This window comes from Eleutherodactylus coqui, chromosome 9 (assembly GCF_035609145.1).
Source record: "Eleutherodactylus coqui strain aEleCoq1 chromosome 9, aEleCoq1.hap1, whole genome shotgun sequence".
NCBI classification, from domain to species: Eukaryota; Metazoa; Chordata; class Amphibia; order Anura; family Eleutherodactylidae; genus Eleutherodactylus; species Eleutherodactylus coqui.
Genome location: NC_089845.1, coordinates 139180062 through 139194523, shown reverse-complemented (window position 1 = coordinate 139194523; position 14462 = coordinate 139180062). Strand labels below are relative to the sequence as shown.

At 44.1% G+C, this 14462-nt stretch overlaps 1 protein-coding gene across 3 annotated transcripts in view; it reads left to right on the top strand.

Annotated features, from left to right (window-relative positions):
- C9H8orf34 (chromosome 9 C8orf34 homolog) overlaps positions 1-14462 on the top strand; it is a 311372-nt gene that overhangs the window by 258479 nt on the left and 38431 nt on the right. For 2 of the 3 annotated variants that reach the window (XM_066578559.1, XM_066578558.1), the window contains exon 12: positions 1614-2119. In XM_066578559.1, coding sequence (XP_066434656.1) covers positions 1614-2119 — 506 coding nt within the window. Of the gene's footprint in view, positions 1-1613; positions 2120-7807; positions 7876-14462 lie in introns of those variants that run through there. The other variant, XM_066578560.1, reaches the window with a different exon arrangement.

Genomic DNA, 14462 nt, shown 5'->3' with positions numbered 1-14462 from the left:
AATGAGATAATTGTTATGGGGTTTTTCGCTATCTGGATATAAACTGGGAAGCTGAAACCTTTGGATCCCCAAAAGGTAACGAGTTTCTGTCAATAACTAAAGATAATTAACTTGAACAGCATCCAACTAGAGGGACAGATATTTTGAATGTAATGTTAGCCAACAGACCTGATAGAATAATAGGGGTGTAGGTAGGGGGGACTTGGGAAATAGTGACCACAATATAATAAAGTTCTACTTGTCTTTCAAAATAGAGTTTTATCAGGGAGCTTTGAAAGTACTAAACCTTTGGAAGGCAAAGTACGATGAGCTTAGAGATGCCCTTAACTTCATTGACTGGGACAATGTCTTCAGAAATAAGAGTAGAGACAATATATAGGAAATGTTTAAAACACATCTAAATGAGCTCTAAATGAGCATGTTCGCTCATCTCTAATCCTCTCCATTTGTAGGGTGCATAATTGGTGTAGGCTGTGGATGAAGCTTGTGAAGGGTTCCAGTTATTTTAGGCAAGCTCAATTTAAATAACATAGGAATATGTATTCACATGTTATAAGTGGAATTGATCTAAGAAGAAATAGAGTTCTGGGCTTCTCAACTATCTTTTTTAATTTCCCTTTTTGTTCCTTTGTGTGCAAAGAGATGAAAATAGATCTTAAATTGACGGGAAACTTTGAGCTACAATGAGGTGCTTCTACTCTTGCATCTGCCAGGATATGCCCCATATAGTTTATTCTTTATTGACCCACTTAATTATTTAAAAAAAAATCTTATAGGGCTTTCCTGAGACCTCCCATACTGACACAATAGTCATAGCTATTGTACATGCCCATCCTTGTTGCCAGCCTAACTACCTTTTTCATACTTTGTAGCATTCATTTTATCTTGTAAGGTTTGGCCTGAAAATAGGAGCAGAAATAAAGCAAATTCTGAAGGGTTCACAAACTTTCAAAAATCATTGTATGTATAATTAAAGGACTTATCCATTTTTTCTGTTGCTGTTTTTCATTTACCGTATAAAGTCCCTTGAAAATTGATCCATTGGAAAGATGAATTGTAAAATAAGTAAAATTAGTACGATAGGGTTTTTTTAGTGCCCAGCAATATACCATGCAATAGAACCAAAAAATTGTTACATTTCTGAACATGAATAAAGGATTGTTTCGCAAATAGTCTTATTTATCCGGTTATATAATACTGCCACAATGTATAACAATTTACTGTTAAATACGACCTTTTTTCAAATTCCTAAATAATGTAATTTACGTCTAATGGTTTGGCAACATGTATCTTGTGTATATTTTTGAATTCGGTAATTGGATTGTTGGCTTCTATTCAAACACTGCCTTCTTTAATATCATATGATGTCAATTAGGTTATTGAGTAGTTTTATAGACTAAATTGGTGCATTTGGTATTTTTTTTAGAGACAATACCACCAGAAAGTTCTTGTTTAACCAGACCTCAGAGGTTTGTGGTACAGACAACAAAGGCATGCTCTGTGGGAAGTACAAAGCTTAAAAAGTGACAGAAAAGGAAATCGAAATAAAAATAGTACTTTCCGACAATTTTCGCTGCTTCTAAAAACAAGTTATTTTCCTTTTGATGTTGCAGATATTGAAAAAGACTTGGCATTAATGGCTGAAGCAAGTATGTCACGGAGCCCAGCAAACCAACAAGGAGGTGGCACAGTTGGAAATGACCATCCAGGAAGTTACCATGCTTCAAATGTGCAAAATACAAAACCACAAGTGCCAAACGAATCAACAAAAAACTTACAGCTCCAACTTCAAGGGAACAAGTCACCTCCTCTAAGTAACAGCAGAACTCATGGTTCAAATCCAACAAATAGTAGACCACAAACTCCAAATTCACAGTCAAGTAGACTTCAAACACCTGTGACTCCATTGGCCAGACCAGTAACTCCTAACAGCATGTTGAACCGACCCCTTGTTCCAAGTAATCAGGGAAACAAAGAAGGAATTTCTCCTGGACATAGGAGTAGATCTGTAACTATTAAAAGTCAAGTTGGGTGGACTTCTAGTACAATGTCCGGTGTTCCTGTTCAGGTGCCTGCAGACACATCAGGAAATTCTTCTCATCGAAACAGTGTTGCAGAGGTACAGCTTTACAACTTCTTCTACGTTGAAAAAAAAATCATTTTGATGTATGCATGTCTCTTTTTTTGATTTCCATGAACTGGAAGCACCTGCTGGGTGAAATGTATGAACCAAACACATTAAGAATAGAACCATATTGTATTTGCTGTTCCATTTTAAATACTTTGTCAAATTGGTGGAAGCCCTCTAAAAGTACCCCAAGGTCAATACTTACAGTAAACGTAAAAAAAGAGAAATCAGATTTCACTTGAGATTCAAATCGCCAACCCAACATCTTAGCATTCAGTTCCTCTTTTTAAGTTTAAAGGGGTTGTCGAGTTGTAAATTATCGATGGCCTACTTTTACTTAACACCTCTGACCCCCATTATTCATCTGTTTCCTGGGTCATTGCACAAGCAGACAGCACAGTTCCCAAAGCAGTGGCTAGGTTTGGTATTGCAGTGAGAATGGAGCTTCATGTAGAAATGAACTCTGTGCGCAAGTGCATTGGTCCAGCAATAGGCTGATCAACGTGGGGTCCCATGAGTTGGGCCCTCGCTGATTTACTGTTGATAGGCTATCCATTAGGATAAGCCAGCATTCGTTTACATTTGGACAACCTCTTTAAGGAGAAAGGTAAGAAGGAGAGCCTTCAAGGTGACTACCCACTAGCGTTTGCGAATTTGCTACGTTTTTTTTTTATTTCCAAGTGTCTATGGGACTTTCTAGTGTTAAAAACACATTGCGGCAAATTACCGCGGAATCACGATTTTGCGCGATTCGATTTTAACATTGACAAGTCCCATAGACCCCTGGAGAAAAGAAAAACGCTGCGAATTCCGCAGTGAAAAAGAACTGTAGTGGGTAGTCACCCTCAGTGTTACATACCCAAGTATTTTAGTATTCGCAGAGCAGGTCTGCAGTAGTTATGAATATGCAGCACTGACACTTTGGCCCTGAAGATGGAGGTTCCTTTTGCTGCTCTCTGATAGTTGCAGAAATAAATCAATCTACACCAACTTGGGCATAGTGATGCAATGACTCTGTTGACTGAAACAACATGACTTGCTAATTTAAAATCAGTACTCAATAGTAAAATTAATTCTTTGCTACACGTTTCATTATTTTTTTTTGTCGAACATTCATTTTTTATTAGGTTTAGATAGCATATTAAAAGTAAGAAAATCTTCTCTGCACTATAAGGGTGGGGTCACACGAGCGTGTTTTTGTGCGTGCATACGCACGCACAAAAACAGGCTTGTATTTGCAACATTGCATTCCCTATGGTGTGTTCACATGTCCGTACTTTGCAGGTGCGTGCCTGCAAAGATAGGACATGCTTGCACCATTGGGAATGCACGCATTGTTGTCAATGGAGCCGCGGCTGCTGCTGGCAGCTCCACTGAAAGCAATCACAGCCAATCACAATTAGAGCTACCAGCAGGCAGGGATTTCAAATCAGCAAGCCTCCATGCAGAGGCCTAGGTGTTCAAGGGTGTGGATGTTTTTTAGTGAAAGTGCGGCCGACCGACGAACAGTGGTGTGCAACCCATGTCGCATCAAGATCAGCCAGGGAGCCGCCACTACTAGCCTCACCACCACCAGCATGCGCAGGCATATGATGGCCAAGCATCCCACAAGGAGCGCCTCCCGGCCTGCACCCACACCCTCGCCCCCATGGTTCTCCACTCCATCAAGCAATGTCTCTCAGCGCAGCGTTTAGCTGTCGCTAACACAAGCGTAGGAACGAAAGCGCAAATACGCTGCCACCCACCCACATGCACAAGCTTTAAACGTGCACACTGCCAAATTAATCAGCATGGAGATGCTGCTGTAGACGCTTGTGGAAACTCAGGCTTTCAAAAACATGATGGCGGCGGCGGTCCCGCGCTACTCGGTCCCCAGTCGCCAATACTTTTGCTGGTGTGCCGTCCCCGCCCAACAGCAGCACGTCTCCCGCAACATAAATCGTGCCCTCGCCAATGCGGTAGCTGGGAAGGTCCACTTAACCGCAGACACGTGGACAAGTACTGGCAGGCAGGGCCACTATATCTCCCTGACAGCGCATTGGGTGAATTTGGTGGAGGCTGGGATCAAGTCAGAGCCTGGGACCGCTCACGTCCTACCCACACCCAGAATAGAGGGTCTGATTGCAGGGTCTCACAGAGCAGACCAACCTCTGGCTTTCGCCGCTGAGCCTCCAACCGGGCATGGTCGTGTGTGACAACGGCCGCAACCTGGTGGCGGCTCTGCAGCTCGACAACCTCACACACGTGCCATGCCTGGCCCACATCTTTAATCTGGTGGTTCAGCAGTTTCTAAAAAACTACTCCTACTTGTCTTACCTGCTCGGCAAGGTGTGCCGTGTCTGTGCACATTTCCGCAAGTCCACCACAGACACTGCCACCCTGAGGACCCTGCAACGTCGGTTTCAGTTGCCAGATTACCGACTGCTGTGCGACGTACCCACACGCTGGAATTCTATGCTGCACATGTTGGCCAGGCTGTACGAGCAGTGTAGAGCAATAGTGGAATACCAGCTGCAACATGGGCGGCAGAGTGGTAGTCAGCCTCTGCAATTCTTTACTGAGTAGTGGGCATGGATGGCAGATATCGGCCAGGTCCTCGGAAACTTTGAGGAGTCTACCCAGATGGTGAGCGGCAATGCGGCAATCATTAGCGTTACCATCCCGCTGCTTTGCCTGCTGAGAAGTTCGCTGCTAAGCATAAAGGCCGATGCTTTGCAGTTGGAACAGGAGATGGGGGATTACAGTATGTCGCTTGATAGCCAGACCACCCTCATGTCTATATCTCAGTGCGTTTTGGAGGAGGACGAGGTGGAGGGGGAGGAGGAGGGGAAGAGACAGCTGGCCACACTGCAGAGGGTACCCATGCTGCTTGTCTCTCATCTGTTCGGCATGTATGGGCTGAAGAGGAGGAGGAGGAAGAGGATCCTGAAAGTCTTCCTAGTGAGGACAGCGATGTGTTGCGTACTGGCACCCTGGCACACATGGCTGACTTCATATTAGACTGCCTTTCCCGTGACCCTCGCGTTAGACGCATTCAGGCCAACACAGATTACTGTATATACACCCTTCTCGACCCACGGTATAAGGAGAACCTTTTCACTCATTCCCGAAGAGGAAAGCGGTACGAGAGTGATGCAATACCACAGGGCCCTGGTGGAAAAAGTTATGCTAAAGTTCCCATCTGAGAACGCTAGTGGCAGAAGATGCAGTTCAGAGGGCCAACTAGCAGGGGAGGCACGGGGATCAGGCAGCATGTCCATCGCAGGCAGGGAAACACTCTTCAAGGCCTTTGCCAGCTTTATGGCTCCCCAGCAAGGCTGTGTCACCACTCCCCAGTCAATGCTGAGTTGGAGGGACCACTGTAAAAAGATGATGAGGGAGTACGTAGCTGATCATACCACTGTCCTCCGTGATGCCTCTGCTCCATACAACCATTGAGTGTCAAAGTTGGACACGTGGCACGAACTTGCGCTGTACGCCCTGGAGGTGCTGGCCTGCCCTGCCGCTAGCGTCTTGTCAGAGAGGGTGTTTAGTGCAGCTGGGGAAGTCATCACAGATAAGCGTTCCCACCTGTCAACTGCCAGCGCCGACATTCATACCCTCATAAAAATGAACAAAGGCTGGTTTTCCCCAGACTTCTCTTCTCCACCGGTGGAAAGCAGCGGATCCTAAAGAATCTTTTTGCTGCAACAGGAGAAAAATGCATCCTCTATCACTCCAAAAAAGGGGAGAATTAGCTTTGTGTATCCCTCTCGGATATTATTACTCTTCCTCCTCCTAAAACAGCATGTCATCACGCTGAACTGCCAATTTCTATGTGGCCCAAAATGCTCTGTTTAAAACTTTTAAAAGTTTTATCAGTCTTTAAAGTTTTAAAAGTTCAACTTAAACCAATTTTTGCGGAGGGATGCCTCCAGGCTCCGTTAAAAATTAACCAATAATGAGCTGTATCTTCAAAAAATGTTTGTGGGTTTCACCTGCCCTCGCGGTTGGCCAATTTTTCAGGGGTACACTTGTACTCTTGGTACACCAATTTTTAAGGCGATTGCCAATACTGTTAGCAAACTAATCTTTCCACGCTTCGCCTATACCCTTGGTAAACAACTTTTTACAGGTGTTCGCCTATACTCTTGGTACACCAATGTTACTGGGGTTCGCCTATACTATTGCTACAGAAATGTTACAGGGGTCTGTCTATACTTTTGCTACAGAAATGTTACTGGGGTCTGCCTATACTTTTGCTACAGAAATGTCAGTGGGGTCCGCCTATACTCTTGCTACAGAAATGTTACAGGGGTCTGCCTATGCTGTAGGTGCACAAAGACTTCTTATTGCGGTGTTTTACCTATCTGGCACAAATACACTGACTGACTAGGGCCGAAATGTGGGCCGAGGTCCTTGGCGGGGTGAAACTCTGCCATGTTTGGGCACTCTGATTTCTTCCTGTGTAATACCATCTTTGTGCACCGACAGCATAGGCGAGCCCAAGGAAATCAAAGACTTCCCATTGCGGTGTTGAGCTATCTGACACCTACACAGAATGAATTGTGTGGGGAAACATGGATTTCCCATTGCTATGTAACTTGCGGCACCTTGGGTCACACAAGATGGAGGCTGGGACCGAGCCTGATCCTGGGCCCGCTCACGTGCTTCCCACGCAGAATATTGCTGCATTGTGGAGATGTGTGGAAGTGCTGGCACCTGAGTTCCCTTTATGCCCACGTTTGCGGCTCCTGACTATTTTGCGACCGAAGTGGCACGGGATTGGAATGATGATTGTACGTCAATTTATCATCATTTCTCAACAGCATTGTGGGCTATCGCCCACACTTTCAAAGAGGGTCGCTGCCTGACTCTGCCAACCCTCTGCAGTGTGTGTCTCCGGTTGCTCTTCATCCATTACGCACCTATAAATAGACATGAGGGTGGTGTGGCTATCAAGTGAGCGTGTGGCATGAGGGCAGCTAAACACTGCGCAGGGAAAATTTGGGGTGCGCTGTGGACGAAGGGTTGTGCGAGGGGTTGGACAGCAATGCCAGCATGAAACCCAGAAGAAGAGGCAGCGGTGTCACCCGCAGGCAGTGATTGTGCTTGGTTGCAGGTAGTGTGGTGCTTAGCTAAGATGTGCCAGCGTATGTGCCTTGCTAATGAGGGTTTGTCCGAAGTAAATTGTTAGGGGGGTGACGCCAGACTCTTGCCCCTATTTTGGCTTCATAGTGGCACCTGGAAGCCTCAGATACAGCCATGCATGCTGCCCCTGCCCTTCCCTATCCGTTTCTGTGGTGTTTCCATGACTTTCTGATGTTTTCTGGTGTTTTACAAGTCATCAGCTACAAAAATGCTCGAGTCGCCCGTTGACTTCAACGGGGTTCATTACTCGAATCGAGCTCTCGAGCATTGCGAAAAGTTCGACTCAAGCAATGAGCACCCGAGCATTTCGGTGCTCGCTCATCTCTAGTGTTTACGCGTGTTTTCGCTCATACCTAGGTGCGCACGTATGTACGCACAAAAACACACTCGTGTGAATGCACCCTTATATTGTACGAAAATATATATACAAAACAAAAATTGTTATCTAACAAATGCTGTACCCTGATACCCAAATAAAAAATAATAAGACTAACATTTAGAAATTCTAAAACAAAGTGTGACCCTTAAATTATTCGACTGTCGTTACAGAGAAGGTAGGAAAAAGCTTGTATAGGGAGTACACGCTATCTGGAGAGTAATAACTAACCTCACTGGCCAAGAATTTTGGTAAGGAAAATATAGCCAATATTCCAAACTATAACAAATTGAGAAAGTTTGTTAAAGAGATATTCCCATCTTGGCTTTTCATGGTTCAGATGAGAAAATGCAGCCCTTTGTTTCTGACCACCTGTTGAAAACAGCACAGTGGTGTTTGCATAGCTATTATTGAAGTGAATGAGAGCTATTGAAACAGCATATCACAGAACGCTATGCTGTTTCCTTAACTTCCCGACATTGTAGCACTCTATGCTACGCCGATTCCGTAGATCTCATTCACTTCAATAAGAGCTACAGAAATAGTGCTGGGCTGAAGTGCCCAACTGTTTTTGTACTTACCGGCTGGCGGGTAACTATAGCAGCGGGTTCCGATCTCAGCGATGAAAAGCCGAGATGGGAATACCCCATTAAGTAACCTATTCAGATAAGCAACTAGCATTCATACTGTTAATGATTTCTATTAATAAAGAGGGTCTAGGATCTCTCCAATACTGAGCAATTTTAATCTAGAAGCTGGAATCACATGAATGATAATGGTTTTATGCTCATGCAGAAAGGTATCCAAATCAATTGGTAACAAGCAATGTAGGGGGATTGAGAGCCTCTTATAACCACTGTAGTAGGGCAGTGTCAGACTGGCCTGCAGAGGATGCTAGATAGGCAGTCTGCTACCTAGAGAAAGGAAAAGTAAAGGTTAACACCTCATGGGTGTACATGGGTGTAGCAGGAAGTGTCTACAAAAGAGCCAGTTCCTGCCAGAAACAGAAAGACGTTGGCTAAGAGAGCCAGAGAGGCAGTGGCTTAGAGAGTCAGTGAAGCAGTGAAGGGAGCAGCATCAGGGACTTGTACCCTGAGGTCCGATGCGGACCAATTGGGTCTGTCACCCTGTCTGATGGAGGAAGACGCCCTCCAGATGCCCCCAGGGGTTAGTGACAGGACCCTGTGGGTTGTGAACCCTAAAGCTATATGGACTGTTTATGATTTGTGATGTGCTGTGAATAATGGCTGGCAGGAGCCAGATTTAAAGAAATTTCAGACTGCTGGAGCATATTTTTATGTGAGGTGCACCACTTCCTAATCGTGTGGATGGCGATCCAGAGGCGAGTGAACCCCATCTTGTCACACCACATATTTGGGATAACAGATTTCCAAAGGTTAGACATTGCTTTACATTTCTACCAAATATGCTTCATATCTACTATTGTATAATTGCAGTGCCAACATTTGGAATTTGAGTTCAGGGACATTTTGGCAATTCTATGAGAAGTAAAATGCTATCTAGAAAAAAAAAATCTAGAAATGTGTGGATGGTTCTCACATTTAGAAATTTTGGGAATTCTAGTAAAGCATTCTAACCATTGGTTTGGAGGAAATAGAATCCCCTCATTCCTTTCCTGTTTTTGTATTACACGCTGCAAGCTTGAATAACCCCCAGGAAAAACATGGATTAATCTTGACTAGCAACCCCAGCGCATAAAATAAGGCTCTGCAAAAAACAATGTTAATGCTAAACAATGGCTGTTCTTCTGTTCTAAGTATTCTATGTCATAGAGCAGATACAGTAAAAAAAAGACATGGAAATTAGACAGAAGATTAAAGCACAATGACCCTTTAAACTTTGGGGCTGCTCTCCAACTAGGAGATGTCAACACTGATATGATTCATTTTGCACTGACACACACAGCTTCAGGCTACAGGGGTTTTTTCATTTGTCCATACATAGGGAATGTTGACCGCACTGACATTTCAACACAGTTGAATAACTGCACGCCTCATATTGAAAATGATTGTATTGCTAAAACATTTCCACCTGGACAATCCTTTGAGTGAAATGTTTGTAGCATATATACCGGATGACTTATTGCATATGACAAATCTGATGTTACGTCCAAGTTGGACGGAAATTACCTTCTCTGGGTCAGATGCAATTTATTGTCTTAAAAGGACAGATACATATAGTATTCTAATGCCAATATTTCTATAATAAAACCAAAAAAGGGGAAGATGGGGAAACCTGACCCTAACATACTAATGCGAGAAGACCCTACCCAAAAGTGGAGCACTCATCCTGATGAGGGCGATCCCATGTCAGGAACCAGACTCCCCATAGTAAGAAACAGGGATAATGGAAGTAATAATGTATAACAATACATGAAGTGTTAGATGCTACTCAAGAGGGGTGTCGTCTCTCCTTAAGGAGAGCACCCAAAAAGGGTGCAGAGACACCTAGGGGGTGAGTGGGTCAGGCAGGGGATCGTCTCTCCCCAAAGACAGCACCCAGAAGGGGTGTGAAGACACCTAAGAGGCGGGTGAGGAGATTTATAAGGCCATGCATGCTCCTCTAGGTAATTTATGCAAATAAAGAAGATGAACTTCCTTATTTGCAGATGTTACTCAGGCACACTATGAACAAGATGGTACACCAGTGCAAAAATAGCAACATGTCAGGAGAAAGATGTACTGTAACTGCATCCCACATTCACTGAAACCAAATATGCTTATCTGACAATGGAACAGGATGGAGTCGCTGACTAGAATGAAATGGTGCTGATTGGCTGGCTAGGAAACATGCTTGCCAGGCAACCAATCCATTGGAGTGATCATGTCAGTGTCCAATGCTGAAATGACATTGAGCATATGCTGGTGTGTGGATCACATGGACCGCCTCTGACTGTGACGTCACCCCAATGCTGATCCAACACGGCCAGCGAGCTGTGACATCTGGTAAATCTGGTAGCTGTTTCAAATTGCAGCTAAAGCATACAACCCTTTAACATCTTGCCAAAAAAATCTTGCTGTAACTTTGGCTAATTGTATTAGTTAAATACTACAGCTGGAGGTTACATAGAATAATGATGCTGAAAAAATCAGGTAACGATTACAGAATGTTTTATTATATACAGTGAGGGTGCTATTTCATGAGCGCAACTAATAATTTATAGCTAATCGCAGGGCTGAACCTGGACTTGCAAGCTCAGCCCGACAATTATCTGCAAACTGCAAGCACCGTGGCGTCCACTAATGTTCATGCAATAGAACTCTAAGGCCTTAGTCAGACGGGCGTTTTTTTGCGCGATTTGCGGATCGCATGACGGATGCGCATCCGCAAATCGCGTGACCGGTGCGCGCAAGTCGCCCGCAAATCGCCCGAAAATCTGCTCCTAGCCGCGTTTCATTAGAAACGGGCCGGAGCTGTCCAGCGCATTGCATTCAATGGAGATGGCAATAGAGCCGTCTCCATTTAAAGCAATGCGCTGCGGGCGAGCCCGGGATGAATTGTCGGTAAGGGCTTAAATATATAAGCCCTTCCCTGCAATCCATCCTAAAATGTGTTAAAATAAAAAAAAATTGTATACTCACCTTCTGCCGGGAGCCGGAGCTCCGCGCGGCCGTCCTGCAGTGGGTGTGAAGGGGGTGTGAGTCAGACCTGCCCCCTGATTGGCTCAGCGCTGAGCCAATCAGAGGCATGCCTCACTCACACCCATTCATGAATTCATGAATGGATGTGAGTCAGACCTGCCCCTGATTGGCTCAGCGCTGAGAGGCAGCAGTCACTCACCCATTCATGAATTCATGAATGGGTGTGTGAGTGTTTTCAGCCTCTGATTGGTCAGGGCTGTGACCAATCAGAGGCAGATCATTCAGCAGGCGGGGATTTTAAAGCCCCACCGGCTGAATAGTGCCGAGAAGCAGTTCAGGAGAACTGACAGCGGCCGCGGCTGGACTCCGGCTGCAGCGGAAAGGTGAGTATACAATTTTTTTTTATTTCAACACATTTTAGGATCAATTGCAGGGAAGGGCTTATATATTTAACCCCTTCCCGACAATTCACCCCGCGCACGCCGGCAGCCCATTGCTTTCAATGGAGCGGCTGTATTGCTGCTCCATTGAATTCAATGGGCAAACATCGTTCTTCTCTGCCACAGCTGTTACAGCTGTGGCAGAGAAGAATGATTTGTCTTCTATATGTTCTCAATGGGGTCGGCGCTGCTGCCGCCGGCCCCATTGAGCACATATAGAGAAGAGAACAAGAATCGCAGATCGCAGATAGGTGCGATCTGCGATTTTTTGTTCTATAATTTATCGGACGAGCGCATAAAAAGCGCTCATGTGTCCGATACCATTGCAAAGCAATGGTTTTATAAAATCGCCGGACGCATGCGCATGCGCAAATCGCGGCTAAAAACGCCCGTCTGACTAAGGCCTAAAAGAGTATATAGAAGGGTAACAATAAGTGTTTAATCTACATTGCAAAGACATTAATAAAATATTGCATGTTTAATAAACTACCGTGTTTCCCTGAAAATAAGACATTGTCTTATATAATTTTTTGCAGTGTCTTATTTTAGGCGGTGTCTAATAATACTCACCTACTGCCAACGTTTCAGTCCTCGCGCTGGTCTCCGTCGCTGCTGCAGGCTGCCGCTTCTTCATTCTAGGCGACAGAGCAGTTTTTCCTGGAGGCGGGGCTTGAATACCCCGCCTCAAGGAAGCTAATGCTCTGATTGGTTAATCGAGGGAGGTATCAGCCAATGAGAGCCAGCGCTGGATTAACCAATCACAGCCATTCAATGACATCATTGAATGGCTGTGATTAGTTAATCCTGCACTGGCTTTCATTGGCTGACGCAGTGCTGGATTAACCAATCAGAGCATTAGCTTCCAGGAGGCAGGGTATTCAAGCCCCGCTTTCAGGAAGAACTGCTCTATCGGCTTGAAGGAGAACGCGGTAGGACGCGGCAGCCTGTAGCAGCGATGGAGACCAGCACGAGGATCGGAACACCGGCGGTAGGAGAGTATTATTTTGTTTTTAATAACATGTAGCCTAGCTAGGCCTTATTTTCAAGGGGTGGCTTATATTTCAAGCCTCCCCCGAACATTGTGGTAGGTCCTATTATTGGGGTAGGTCTTACTATTGGAGAAACACTATATTGCCCTGAAAGATGGTGTCAATGTAGCATAGATGAGGTAGGCAATTGTTTAGTGACTGTCAGAAGATACAAGCTTTATTAAAAGTTGGTACATTCATAACTACAATAGGGCTAAATGGAAATTAATTAATAAAAATTATAGTCGCTGTAGTTTTGTATTGATTGAAATGAGAAGTCAATAAAGTTTAGTATTGCAATGGAGAATAATTTCTAAGCATGTCTAATTTGAAACTCTTGCCCACTGCAAAATTTGACAGGGCCCCTGTCTAGCTCTTAAAATCTTTTTAAGTTTTAAGCTCCATTGGGCTCCAGGTCCCACCATATCTCTAGTATTCATTGTGGCTGCTGTTTATTTCTTACAGCCGACACCCTGCGGCAACAGCTCCGAGGAGCTGTTGGGCAGCGGCATTTAAATTCCCTGAATGATTTTCAGGGGTCCCGTACAGCCCCCCGCGATGAGATCACAGGGAGCGATGCAGGTGTCATGGCAAGCGGCGCCTTCTGAAAGCCCCCAGGGCTGTCATGGCAGAAGGCCTATCAAGCCATGCCCGTGGGGTCGCTTGATAGAATGCCTGCCCAATAGCAGTACATCAGACTGCAGGAGTGATCAAAGCATCGCACGTTGTTGTCCCCTCTGGGTTAGTAAATAGTTTTACTAACTATCCAAAAAAAAGGAATACATTAAAAAAATTTAAACTTTTTACCATTTCAAATAAAAGAATCTAAATAATAAAATAAAAAAACATATTTGTTATCGTTGTATCCGTAAAAGTTTGATCCATATAAGTAATGCATTATTTACCCCGCATGATGAATGCTGTCAAAGAAAAAAAGTAAAGAGCTCCAGAAATGTGCTTTTTTGGTCACCCTATCTCCAAAAAAAAAAAAAGTAATAAAAAGCGATCAAAAAGTCGTATGCATTCCGATATAGTACCAAAGCAAACCACAGGATGTCCCGCGGAACATTAGCCCTTGTACAACCATATTAATGGAAAATTTAAAAAGCTATTGCACGCAGAAGATGGCGGCAGAAAATAATTTTAGAAAATCAAATGTCTTTGAAAAAAAATATGAGCAGTACAGCAAAATAAACGTGTATCGTAGTAATCATACTGACCCATAGAAAAAAGTTATCATGTCATTTATGTTGAAGTTTGTGGGCCGTAGAAACAAGACGCACCGAAAGATGGCGGAAATTCATTTTTTTTCCATTTCTCTCCACTTAGAATTTTTTTTAGAGTTTTTCAGTACATTATATGGTACATTAAATAGTAGCATTGAAAAATACAACTTGTCCCACAAAAACAAGTCCTCATACAGCGACGTCGATGGAGAAATAAAGGAGTTACAACTTTTAAAAAGGGGGGAGGAAAAAGCAAAAATGGGAAATTGAAGGAAAGGTGTTACAGAAGCACTCAATTTTTTTATGCCTTGGAGACATCCATTACAATATCTCTAACCTGTAAGGTGAATAATCCAGTTCCCTATCTTCTCCATTGTAGACCTTGTAATCTGCACTTTTCTTCCAGCCTTCAGGTGACATAAACAACACTCTGACAACACTCTGTGTCCTGCAGTTAATGGGTCAGATGTATGACAGTTGCTGAAATAAAACTGTCTTTCATGCTCATAGCAACTAGTTACAGCGCAGCTTT